Source organism: Cydia splendana, chromosome 13, assembly GCF_910591565.1.
Source record: "Cydia splendana chromosome 13, ilCydSple1.2, whole genome shotgun sequence".
Classification (NCBI taxonomy): Eukaryota; Metazoa; Arthropoda; class Insecta; order Lepidoptera; family Tortricidae; genus Cydia; species Cydia splendana.
The window spans coordinates 13244301-13258331 of record NC_085972.1 but is presented as its reverse complement, the minus strand read 5'-3'; the positions used below and the strand labels follow the sequence as shown (position 1 = coordinate 13258331).

General features: G+C 35.6%; 1 protein-coding gene across 1 annotated transcript in view; it reads right to left on the bottom strand.

The window, feature by feature from the left end:
* LOC134796124 (cap-specific mRNA (nucleoside-2'-O-)-methyltransferase 1) overlaps window positions 1-14031 on the bottom strand; it is a 32038-nt gene that overhangs the window by 5294 nt on the left and 12713 nt on the right. Inside the window, exons 10-12 of the mRNA XM_063768090.1 lie at window positions 5027-5276; window positions 4516-4616; window positions 3040-3155 (exon numbers count right to left, since the gene is read on the bottom strand). Of these exons, the coding sequence (XP_063624160.1) occupies window positions 3040-3155; window positions 4516-4616; window positions 5027-5276 (467 nt within the window). The remainder of the gene's footprint in view (window positions 1-3039; window positions 3156-4515; window positions 4617-5026; window positions 5277-14031) is intronic.

The following is a 14031-nucleotide window of genomic DNA, read 5'->3' as shown; positions in this document are numbered from 1 at the left end:
AGGTCCAAGAGCCAAGCTGTCCCGACATTATACCGAAGATATCCCGGACATCAGTCTGTACGAGATTAGGATGGCCCTGAAGCAGCTTAAGAACAACAAGGCGCCGGGCAAAGACGAAATCACTTCAGAGCTTCTGAGAGCGGGTAGAACACCGGTACTTAAAGTCCTCCAGAAGCTCTTTAATTCCGCCTTGTCCGAGGGCATAACGCCTGAAACATGGAATAGAGGCGAGGTGGTGTTGTTCTTCAAAAAAGGTGATAACAACCTATTGAAGAACTACAGACCCATCACGCTTCTGAGCCATGTCTATAAGCTGTTTTCAAGGGTCATCATGAACCGTCTCGAACACAGACTTGATGACTTCCAGCCTCCCGAACAAGCCGGTTTCCGAAAAGGCTATAGTACCATAGACCACATCCATACGCTGCTGCAAGTTATACAGAAGACCGAAGAGTATAACTTGCCATTATGCTTAGCGTTTGTGGACTATGAGAAAGCCTTCGATTCGGTGGAAACATGGGCGGTGCTTGTCTCTTCAGCGATGCCATATTGACTATCGGTACATCGAAGTGTTGAAGTGTTTGTATAATAACGCCACCATGTCGGTCCGAGTACAGGAGCAGAGCACGAGGGCGATTCCATTGCAAAGAGGCGTAAGGCAGGGAGACGTTATCTCTCCGAAACTGTTTACTGCCGTAATGGAAGACGCCTTCAAGCTCCTGGAATGGGAAGGACTTGGCATCAACATCAACGGCGAATACATCACTCACCTTCGGTTTGCCGACGATATCGTAGTCATGGCAAAGTCGATGGAGGAACTCAGCATGATGCTCGATGACCTCAACCGAGTTTCACAACGGGTGGGCTTGAAAATGAACATGGACAAGACGAAACTTATGTCAAATGCCAATGTTGTGCCCATCCCAGTCTCTGTTGGGAACTCGGTACTCGAAGTTGTTGACTCGTACATCTACCTAGGACAAGTAGTCCAATTAGGTAGGTCCAACTTCGAGAAAGAGGTCAACCGCCGAATCCAACTCGGTTGGGCAGCGTTCGGGAAACTACGTAATGTCTTTTCGTCCGACATACCTCAGTGCCTCAAGACGAAAGTCTTTAATCAATGTGTGTTACCAGTGATGACTTACGGCTCCGAAACGTGGTCTTTCACTACCGGCCTCATCTCAAAACTCAAAGTCGCTCAACGAGCTATGGAGAGGGCTATGCTCGGAGTTTCTCTACGTGATCGAATCAGAAATTAAGAGATCCGTAGACGAACTAAAGTCACCGACACAGCCCACCGGATTAGCAAGCTGAAGTGGCAATGGGCAGGCCACATTGCACGCAGAGAAGATGGCCGATGGGGTCGAAATGTGCTCGAGTAGAGACCACAGACTAGCAAGCGCAGCGTAGGACGTCCACCCACAAGATGGACAGGCGATCTTGTTAAGGTCGCCGGAAGACGCTGGATGCGGGTCGCTTCCAACCGGCACGTATGGAGGTCCAAGGGGGAGGCCTATGTTCAGCAGTGGACGTCTTATGGCTGAGATGATGATGATGATGATGATTTATGTGTAAGATTTGTTTTTGCTATGAGTCATACTTTTCAAATTATTAACGAAAATATAAAAACAAGGAACCTTAGAATTTATTATAATTAACTTTCCCTCTTTATTATCTTTTTAAATATTGATCCCTGCTAAAAATATACTGAATCTTTTTTATTGAAAATTTTGTGTAGATTATTAGTTCATTTTTTTTATATTGGCCACCGTTTACGAGTTAATTACGAAAAACTAAAAAAAGGGACCTTTAATATCACATATCTCACTTCCAGTCAAGAATTCGATCAAGCAACCGGCAAATTCGGATTCAGCGGGGTCTAATTAGGTTAAAAAACCCGGTTGCCAAAAAGTTATATGTTTTGCCAGTAGAAATCGATTTTTACAAAAATGTGACCAGTCTAAATTATTCAATTTGATTAATTTTATAGCCTTTTAAAATATGTTTACACAATTTATCAATCGTGACTGAATTCCGGATTGGTTAGATGGGTGTGTGCCTTTGCTGCCCAACTTGTTATAAAATGACAATATGACGGACGAATGTCTGAAATGTCACCGTATTTAAGAATTATTTTGCTTTTCTTCGTAAGTATGTTGAAAAACATTGTGTGTATAACATATTTGCATATTTATACTGTGATTACCCATTTTATGAAACGTCCGCTAAACTAACACAGGTCCGACGCTGACAGTGGTCACGGGCGTACTGGCGTGAGGAATAGGCGCAAGGTATTGCCGCTTAGGGTGTAATTTAGTAGGCAAAATGTTGAATTCATCAAATGATGAATGAAAAAATTAACGTATCGATAAAAGGACAAGCAATAATGAAGATTTACTTAAAAGCTATCGACTGAAGTAAGTTTCATATATATTTTCGTCCTAGTACTTCTAACGTAAGGAAATAAAGACAGTGTTAGGCATGTTTTCAACTTAAGATTATATCGAGAAAATAATGAGCCGTCGTGTTTCTGACAAGCAATAACGTAGTTCAAGGACTTATACATACTAAAAAATAATGCATGAAATCCTTGTAAAAGTCTGTAAATATGGTGGTGGTAATCAAAGAAACTTAATTGCTAAATTGGAAATCAAAATAACTAAAATGGGCCAGAATCACCAATTTTAAACTACTACGTTTAGTGCTCATCGATGTTAGTGTCGTAAGCGCCATCGACAATAAGGTCCCTTTTCATAGATAATACCACATATAGGTGTGTCGCAACTGCACGCGGTCCTGTATTTAAATCGACCGTTTAATTTGGCGTAACGTTTAATGATTTTTAGGTTAAAAAGTTCGTAGTCCTTAAAAAGTTTTATAACTACGGTTTTATTGCTATTGAATTACCTTATTACCTGAATAAGCCTATTCTAAAACCGGCAATAAGAACACATAAATAGGCTATGTGCCATATCATTGCTCTTCCTTACAATTTTAGGTTAGCAGGAAGTAAATAAAAACAAGCACAGAGATAGATACCTTTCAGATAGAGGTAGATGAGAGATATCAGTTCCCCCAAGCATCAAGGCGTCGATCACGTGAAGAGCTTTGCTGAACATCTGGTTGTTGCCCAGTCCTCGAAACTCCTTCACAATCTATAAAATACAAAATTAGCCTTAGAACCAGGTAAAAACTAGATATAAGCACAGCTATATTAAACTATATATAAGCATAAAGAGCCTTTATAGCTTCCTAAGGCCAATCATATAACAATAGAGATGGGTAACTACCCGGGCAAATACCCGAGAGCGGGTATTAACCCGGTATATACCCGATATTTACCTACCCGCGGGTAAATACGCGGGTATTTTCGTTTTTCTTCTAAGTTTGATGTGTTTAATGGTATGTGAGCATAAATAATATTAATTTAAGTATTTTTTTATAATGTTACATGAAATGTATGTTCAAACTAATTACGAAAAGGTTGCTATGAGGTGAAGTTCGATTTTAACATATCAGTCCAATTATGAAAATCGTGTTAAATCATTCCCTGGCTTCCGGAACTGTTTTAAAACGCTTTTAATATACATTAGAAAGATGAAAATAAAGATTATACTTGGTCAAGCAGATCTTGTCAGTAGAAAAAGGCGGCAAATTTGAAAAATGTAGGCGCGAAGGGATATCGTCTCATAGAAAATTTGAATTTCGCGCCTTTTTTTACTGACAAGATTTGCTTGACCATCTATACTTATAAATTATAATAAAAAAAAATTGTGCAGTATCACAACTTGGGAAGCTCATAAGTCAAATATAGTTAGTTTTAGGACAAAAATGTATATAACCTTTTTTGTAAGAAATTCTGTCTTCTTTAGTGTACATACAACACTTTTCGATATTAATGACAGATTCCAAGAAATATGAAAAAAATCACTTTTACCCCCCCTCCCCCCAGCCACACCCCCCTGCCGACCGAAGTTCGAATGTGTATTATCAACGTATAAGTACGTTAATGTACTCAAATAAAAAAAAATACTCTTATGACGGCCTTATTTTTAATATTTATCAAAATTGTACTAAAAATTCTTTAGTTACAACTGCAGTTTTCACTAAACCATTTCATTTTAAATGACACACAATAATTACAACCATTAACTCGGTTTATATCTCCACTTTAACACAAATCGACATGTGTAACAAGAAATGAATCTACCCGTCCATATATCCGTCAATATAGTTGATTTTCTTTCAACTCTGTTCCAATTGAAAATTATTTAATTTAGGTACAATGAAGTAATTAGTACCTACTATGGACCATTACATAGTAGTACAGCGGGCCTGACGATGATACACAAGGTATAGATGCGCACCTCTACATCATGCATACCTCTGTAATACACAAACACTTGTTCGCACAAACAGACACAGCCAATATACACAATAAGTCAATACATGTGTTGTATCTAAGTCAAACAGCTGCGTCTCTTCGGTTAACAGATAGATCCCCTACAAACTCACCTCCCCATAAAGTAATGTTTTAGCAGGTAAAGTGAGGTGTAAGTCAACTACGCTCTTCCATCCCGTCCCTTCTAGTTGGTGTACTTGTTTACCTCCACAGCCTGTAAATGAAATGTATGTAGATTAGAGATAGAGTATGTAGATTTTATTTAAAGCAGTATTTGCCGATTCTATTCAAACATTCCATACACATTTGCCTTGCATCAAAATGAAAGGGTTTATCTAAATCAGGGGTCTCTAAACTTTTTGACCAGAGAATTACACACATTGCAGTAAATTAAAACTTGGCTAATATGGGATTCGCAGACCAGTTTCTCCTACTTCCTTTCCGCGGGCCATAGTTTGGAGTACCCTGATCTAGATAATCGCTTCCGTTCCGAAACTTTCAAACCTGGAGGTATGTAGGTATCAAAGTTGGTACCAAAAAAATAAATACTTAAAATAATTTTGGATTGGAGATACAATCAGTAATATGAGTACCTGAAGTAATTAAAAGTCTTCTAAGTCTTACCTATAAAAAACTTAAGGTCCGGGCTATTTTTTCCATTGCTTAAAAAGTAAAAATGCCAATCATAGACATTCTTAAAAGTATCTAGATCAGATGATTCCTCCAACAAATGTGGTGGTTTATTTAGTACTGCACTCTTGAACGCATGCGAACTGTGTGCTTCTTTTGGTCGCTTTTTCATCAACGCTAGAATACTTGTGAGAGTTTCTTCAGGGCCCAGCCTCTCGGTCTGTGTCCGCAATTTGTCAGGCAACTGGAGAGGAGAAATCGTACCTTAGACAATTTTATGATCCCTGTAATTATGAGTTAAAAAAAAAACGTTTACTTTGCAACGCACTGTAGACACCTGTATGAAATGCCAAAATTTTGACTAAGGTGAGTTTGAGAAGTCAGGGTTTGTAGAGTTACGGGCGTGTAGAGTTAGAAGCTTGGCTATATATGAGATCTGATAACTTTTTGACAGTGCGAGCCATACCATATGGTCTCGTCTTTGCAACATTTTATGTACATGAAAACATTTTTGGTGGGTTTCCACACTTCTTTTTGTAAGTTGCTAGTGACTCAACTTTTTCAGACCGAGTTTGTCCAAATGAGTTACGATAATGAACCTTTATGAGCTTCCTCCACCCACAACGTCCATCAGTACTTACCGGATGACGAAAGACTTGCCAACGACTTGGTGTATTCATATTTAAAAAAAATATTCTTTGCGCCTTTTTTTGGGTTCCGTACCCAAAGGGTAAAAACGGGACCCTATTACTAAGACTCCGCTGTCCGTCTGTCTGTCTGTCTGTCTGTCTGTCGTCACCAGGCTGTATCTCATGAACCGTGATATCTATTAGGCAGTTGAAATTTTCACAGACGGTGTACTTCTGTTGCCGCTATAACAACAAATACTAAAAACAGAATATAATAAATATTTAAGTGGGGCTCCTAATATACAACAAACGCGATATATTTGCCGTTTTTAGGGTTCCGTACCCAAAGGGTAAAACGGGACCCTATTACTAAGACTCCGCTGTCCGTCCGTCCGTCCGTCCGTCCGTCTGTCACCAGGCTGTATCTCACGAACCGTGATAGCTAGCAGTGGCGGCGCGTGGAATTTTTCGCTAGACAACTCGGAGCAAAAAAAAACACCTACATTAAACACCTACATTATGTACTTATTTTTTCATGATAAGCGAAGGTAAAGTAAAGCGCTAGGTGTGTCCTTGGGTGCGTTCTTTTGCAGTTAGTGTATAACCACCTTTGCCATACTTGTCATCACTGACGTCACATGAACAGTGTATGTCGAGTATGACAAAAGCGGATTCCTACTCCTAAATTCCTAACAATCCTAACTAATAAGTTTTATGCAAAAATTTCATTTTTGGTACAAGCTTTTATCGCTGACTATACTGTTCTTACGACAGACAACTAATACTCATCGAGACAATTCTAAAAACCCCTAACACAATTAGGTTGCGTTGTTTCATCACAGAGTTCTTATGGCGACCTCCTGTCTCCATCATCAGATCAGTTCGACAGTATCATATTATTGTATTGTCATCAGAACTACATACAGCTGCCAATTTTCATGACGCTACGATCCTTGGAAGATGGTTAAATTAGTTACCTTAGATTCCATTACATAGTTACATACAGGTCGACCTAATAAAAGCTTGTTAAAAACAAGGACTGACCTTGAAACACCTGCACGAACAATACGGAACACTTATAACACTCAAAAATTCACTGCTTTAGTCTTTATATATAAATATATGCACAAAACTAAGTAAAATCTCATTAAAACCTATAAAACTCTAATAAAAACAACAATAACAACAAATCTTGGCAACAACCGGAATTGTGTGTTGTCATAATATTATTCCATTTTCACCCACGACTTCCAAAACCTATTACTACAAATTTATAAACAGTACTTTCTTTGAAGAAACCCTCGTTATCAAATTACCTTAACTAAACTTGCGACTCCATAATATTCTTGGATTTTGTAATAAAATTTCTTTTTTTAAAGGTTTTTTGAAAATTTGGTATTAAGGGGCCGGTATATGACGTTTTCGATTTAGACCTCACTTTGTAACCATAATTTGTTCAATAAATGTTTAATAATTGCATTAAATTACACGTAAATTTGTTCACGAAGAAACCGTGTACCGACTCTTCATGCCATTGTATTTTTAATTTGCTGTTATTCTCTACAAATCGACACTAAAAGTATCAAAAAATCAAAATATGGAGTTCCGTTTGAGACGGAAGCAAAACAATTTTGTCTTTGACAGTAATTGAATTATTGTATGATTCTGAAAGCTAGATAATCCAGCTACCAATTTATTATCGATTTATATTTTTACTCACAAAGACAACACAGAAATTCAATCTCAAATGTAAACTTTCGAACAATTTCCATACATTGACGACATCACTCAAAATTCTTCTTCAAGTCAGATGCCCGTTGGGGCTACACCGGAGCACACGTGTACTTCTTCAAATGAAAATGACAGCTTGATTTTCTTGCTTTTGACAATTATATTGACATTAAATCATATACGCACACGAGAAAGTATACCAGTAGATAAATTGTATTTCAAAAAATAGGGTACATAAATATCAGCTCGCGTCTCATTTAAATTTGATTTGCTGTTATAATGGTTGAAAACCGCAGTAAACTATCTTAAAACAATACGATTACAGTCGAATTTAAGTATTATGTTCCTTCAAAACTCGCTTAAAATGAAAAAAGTTTAAAGACTCATCTTTACTGATTGGGATCAATTTTTATTATGCTGGTATCATTTTGCGTCAGTTTAAAAACGTATTTGACTTCTGTACGTCAATGAATTTTGATGACAATTGTAATCTTGTATTATATTATAGAACTTTTATCTTAAAATAATGCCTATTAACAGGAAGAGTTATGTAATTCGTATAAGTAATACCTGAAAGTCTTGTACCTAGATCTGTAATACCATGGATTGCGACGAATAAATGATAATGATTATGCGGTTCGTTCCGTCTATATGTATAATGCGTGTACGTGCTGTTCTCTGAAAATCTTCAAGAAAAAATAACGGCTAGACCAGCACTAAGTACTAGCGAGTTTTTGCGGCTTTGGAGACCGAGATGAAGCTTACAGGCCAATAGCGCTCTAGTTATTGTTATGTATACCTATGTATCGAATGTTTTATAAATTACCTATAAAAAGCAATGTTTTATTTCTATTAGGTCTACATTTTGTGCATATTGCATATCTGAAGTATTTTCGTACTAAACTTGAAACTTTCGTTGAAACTAAATAAAATAATTATTCCAAATGTACAGGGGTGGATTTCAGCACAAAAAATTTCACCATACAAAAAAATATTTTTTTTTAATGTTTAATTTAACACGATTCTAGCTGGGTAAAGTAATGGGGGGCTGTATATTGAGGATATGTATGGTATTTATACAATCATTTGTGGCTTATATTTGAAGTTATCGCTTTCGGAAAATAAAAACGCAAGATGGTGATGACAACCATGGTATGGTAATGACTCTTTTATAGACGGTAATGACACTGCATGTACGGTAATGACGATTTGGGAACTAATTTACATATGTATTAAAAACGTATTAAAAAAACAAAAACTTTTTTTAATTGTAAGACTTTAGAACTTTAATAAACATTACAAATAACATGTTTTTGAACATAAGACTAGCTACATAAATTATTTTTAGAAAATTATAAAAAATAGATTTTATTCATATAAATAAATATATAACAAGTATTTTTATTGTATAATTTTAAATAATTTATGTTCCGAAATAGGCAATTTATGTATTCATTTATTTTTTTTGTGTTTTTTTAATGTTAAATCATATTAACAATATTGTACTCTTATTATCAGTTTAAACCCGCATCTTCTTTTATCTACTGCATAACTTGGTATTTATGTCATATTATAAAATTACTGGCTTACCAATGAGCTTAATTTTTATGATATATTACTTTTTTTTGATAGTTTGATTCATTGCACAAGTTTGTATTTTTGTTGTTTTATTAATTAACTTTAAAAATAGCTATAATGATTTAAATCCATATATATGTTGTTTAATAGCTAAACATTATAATATATAATCAGTGTTTTATAAGTTGCAAGACCCCTACTTGTAATGCATGTCATAAGTTACAAAATGTTAGGTATTGGGTCCGGTGACTACCCAATGGTATAATTATTAATTGCTGTAATTTTATACATCAATTAATATAATATTATCAAGAAACATAAAGCCATCACGATAGTTAGCCAGTACCGTAGCCTATGGTCGCTTAAAACTTAATATATGTTGCTTGTTTAAATATTTTGTTTTAACACGACTAACATGCAATTACAGACTCTAAGTTGCACGATTTACATTATTAGATTATAAAAAAAAACATTTGTATGTTCTAAGTTCTAAATGACCTAAATTTTGCCTACTTCAGTCAAAATGTTAATTAAAAACTAAGCATCCTCTAGTGTGAAAGAAATAGTTATATCTTCTTCTACATTTATTCTACATTTATAAGGTAGACATTATATAGTGTTAGAAGACATAGAGAACGTTTTTCAAACATACAGCTTAATTTCATAATGAATTATAGCAAAATAACTAGAAAAGTTTCTGAGAACCGTCATCACCATACACATGAAATCATCACCGGTCGTCATTTTTTCCCGGTGATGATGGGTATGGTGTTGACGATTTGAGAGTTTCTTGTTTTTATTTCTAGAATACGAATAATAGTAGTTAATGTCTATGCTACACAATAAACTTCATGTAGTTTGCCATTCATTTCAGTAATTATTTCTAATATATCATTTGTAACTTTTTTAAACCAAAGCATAACGGTGATGATGCTCTGTTGTGACAAACTACGTTTTACAAATTTGTTCGTAATATTTCTCACGATTCAGTGATGTGACTTTATAGTGAAATCATTTTTGGCATTCTATACTAAAGTGAAAAATAGGGCAAGGACCTTTAGCGGTATTTCGTTGTTCATACACCGAGATAAGCTCACATTGACATTACCATGACGGTGTTGACGAATATTCGTGACAAAATTTTAAATATTTTTAAATGTACTTTCTCGGTGAAGGAATTGTTGCATATTTTTTCATGTGTTAAACAACAACATGGAAAAGATATAAGTAAAAGAAAAATCGCAATCGTACGATAGGTATGCTATAATTTTCACTACAAACAAAAAGGTTCAGATTTTTCCGGTCGACGGTGATGATTTTAGACACATAAAACATTTTATATAAAAAAAACTATTAAGTTATTGGAGATGGTAATTGAAGGAACATGAAGATAATAGTTCTTAAAAACATATAAAAAAGTTGCAACTCGCACAACCTACTAGTTTTTTTTATAAAGACCGAACCATAAGTTTTCGCTGGATTTTGAAATCCACCCACAGTCGCCTGCAATTTATGTTACACAATGAAGGCCGCAAAAATATCTGACACGATCTTATTTGTAGAACCATAAGACCATGTCACATATTTTTGCGGCCTTCGAAAAGTAGGTACCGTCATTATCACCAACTTTGCCCGCTTATTTTTTAAAACGAATTTCTCAAAAAACATCACATCATATGACTTTTTTTGCTCAGCACGTCCATTGTGATCAAACGCATCAGTTTATTTGAAAAAAAAATATTTTTTATCGTGTTTTTACTCATTTTTTTGCGTTTTAGAGGGCGGGCAAAGATATCCGGGGTTTTCGCCAACATTGCCCACGTCAATTTGGTATTCAAATACAGCTCGTATGATGATGATGTCTAAGGATCACTTAAAGGTTTTGGGCAATCCTACCATTCCATGTTAATAACTTAGCGATAAGTGTAAAAACTTTAAAATAAATTTGCTGGGCAATGTTGCCTACCCGTTTTTGCCCATTTCCAAATAAGGCTCGCCTAAGCATTTTACAAAGGCTAGGATTGTCACTTTTGAGAAAATCTGTTACAATAGTTTAATGGCCAAAAATATGATTTTTGTTGTGTTTTTCATTCGTTAACGGGATAAAACATCTAAATAAAGGATAATAAGACAAATTAAATACAGTATATATTTATAAATTTATTTTAGTGTACAAACATAACCTTCTTTTACTTGCGAAGTTGGGTAAATTAGATGAAAGTGACAACCCTAATCCGTTTTTGGTGGTGGGCAATGTTGGTATAGATGCCAAATTACCGGATTACTTTGCCCACCGCTAAAACTTTTGTGTATTTAGGCCTTTTTAGTTTAAATCTCAATAGACATAATCTATGCTTCATGTGTTATAACTTATAACTCAAACCCGGAAATATTTGTCAAAGGGTTCTCAATTTTTTCTACTTGCATTCATTATTTATCAATTTTTTGCCCGCCGAAATATACCCTATATTAGACAACTCGCTCAAACTCTAAATTCCCAAGTCAAGTTATGCACAAGTTTGGTATATAGTTTTGTCAGAAATATAACCTATTTTCTACTAAAAATAGCAGGGTGGCCATAACTATTATAATTTTTTCTACATTAACGAATTTGTTTAAAATTGTCGTTTTGGGCAAAGTTTCCCTGGAGGCAAAGTTGGCGCTAATGACGTAACATAATTATTATTGCAGGTGACTGTAAATAAATGTTTCGGTCGTTTTGAGATTATTTTTCAGGTTAGTTTACTAACAATCAAGTTATGCAGATACCGATTTCGTGAACGTATAAGTAGTAAGGTACCGCTATTGTTTAGCGATACCGATTATTTTTGAAGGCAAAACTATACCGTTGAAATATAAAGATATTAAAATTACAGCAGGGACAACCATTTTTTATAGGTGTACCTAAACCATCATTGGCCGAGCGTTAGCAAAGGTCTCCGTTTCAGCTTGGGCAAAAATGCTTTTGTATGTTCTCCTTTGCAGATCACATTTCTCAACTGATTCTCGTGAAAATTTGTAAGTAGGTTCGATAGAACTATTCTGTTTCGCTTTATCCGCCAAAATGGAATTGCCACCCTGCTGAAACTTTATTTATTTAAATTCCTATTGAATGGATTTTGCACCTTATGAAAAACCGTATAGAGTAGTAAATAACATTTTACATCTGACTTAATGACATCTTGTTTTATTCGCTTTAATTGTACAAAACGCGTATCTCGACAAAGCAATATTAGGTAGTAAAACAGTCAACAATCAAATTAATTAAATATGTAAGTACGTCACGTGTGACATGAACAGACAAGGAAAGCAAGATTAAATGCATTGTTTCTCTTTCATCTTTCAATGGAACGCTTTTACCCTCAAAGGAGGCTAGTGGTCAATACTAAACTAAAAGTCCAATCTTTAAAAAAAACATGATGGGGTCACTGACCTGTCCCAGTAAAGTGAGGTAGTGTGCGTGAAGTGCGCTTGTGTGTGAAATGGGGTAAATTGACAGAATCTGAAATTTTACCCACCGCTACCGTCGCCTTAATGATAGCAAAATACAATAAAATTTTACCCATTAATTCAATTCAATGTTGGTATGGCAACATTAACCACACGAGCGGCAAACGCGACTCGATTCAAAATTGTGAAACATTACAGTCCAATATAAATCTTACCTTTTTGTATTTAAGGTTTAAATTCAAATGAAGCAGCAAGTGAATACTTGCGCCACTCGCGGACTTTGACTGTGTGCGTGCATTTTTCCAATATAAACCTTATATTGTTACGTTTAAGGTTTTTATTTAAATGAATAACTCGATACAAAACCGTGTTATTTTGAAGCGTAAATACGCGGACTTTCTTTAGCGAACTTTGTGAGCGTGTGCGTGAGTTTTCGTATGTGTGTGGTGGCTCATGAATGAATATTCAAGCTTAAACTTAGTTGCCCGCGCGCCCGCTATGATTAGTTGAAATTTAATCAATAGTGAAGCTTTAGTAAATCGTGTTATCGATACCAAGGTAATACGTAGTGTTTTCATTATGGATATATATGTAGCAATATATTTTAGGCAAGCCGGTGGGAATCGGGTTGTATGAAGCCGCCGCTACTGATAGCTAGACAGTTGAAATTTTTCACAGATGATGTATTTCTGTTGCCGCTATAACAACAAATACTAAAAACAGAATAAAATAAAGATTTAAGTGGGGCTCCCATACAACTAACGTGCTTTTTGACCGAAGTTAAGAGCCAACAGGAGTGGTCATTCCGCCATACAAACGTAGTCCTCGTTTTCCTCCGTGGTTTTTGAAGCTAGAGCAATGATTTTTTCAACACAGATTAATATTGTCAATATCTGTGTCGGACCGTTTTGCTTTTTTTGATATTTTTGTTTTTTAAGGCGCTAGAGCCCTTCAAAAACGGCCAAAATGGCCTAATAGACTATGCCGCAATGAGAGGCGTGGTATTCAAAACTGATATCAATTAGCCAAAAAAGCAAAACGGTCCGACACAGATAATTTCATAATCATTTAGATTTCCAAATTTGGTTACGATTGGTTAAGTTTTGGGGGAGGAAAAAGAGGACTACGAAACCTCAATTTTTGTCATTTTTACGCAGGATTTTTCGCCTCAGCTGCAGTTGTCCCTATCGCACTTATTTTAGGGGCGGAGTCAAGTTTCTAAATACGTACACAGCCAGAAAAGTGATGGGCAATAGTCGACATTTAATGTCGATAATCTAGTGATGTAAGAAGTTATCGATAAACCGTCTTGTGTGAAAATATCTAGATCCTAAGATACAAGGGGTTTTGGGTTGAGAGTAGGGAACACATTTTTGTAGTTATGATATACAATCTATTATGAACTTTTTGATTCTAATATTTCAAATTAGAAATCAAAATCAAAAATATTTTATTGCATGGTTAAAATGGGTTAACAAAATTTTTAGGTACCTACAGGCACGCTTCGTAATTGTCGAGCAATTTAGGGTCCTAGCTGAATTGGTTGTTCCATACTTACTCGTGCTCTATGGAATGTCCAATTTAGCTAGAACCCTAAATGGCTCAACATGA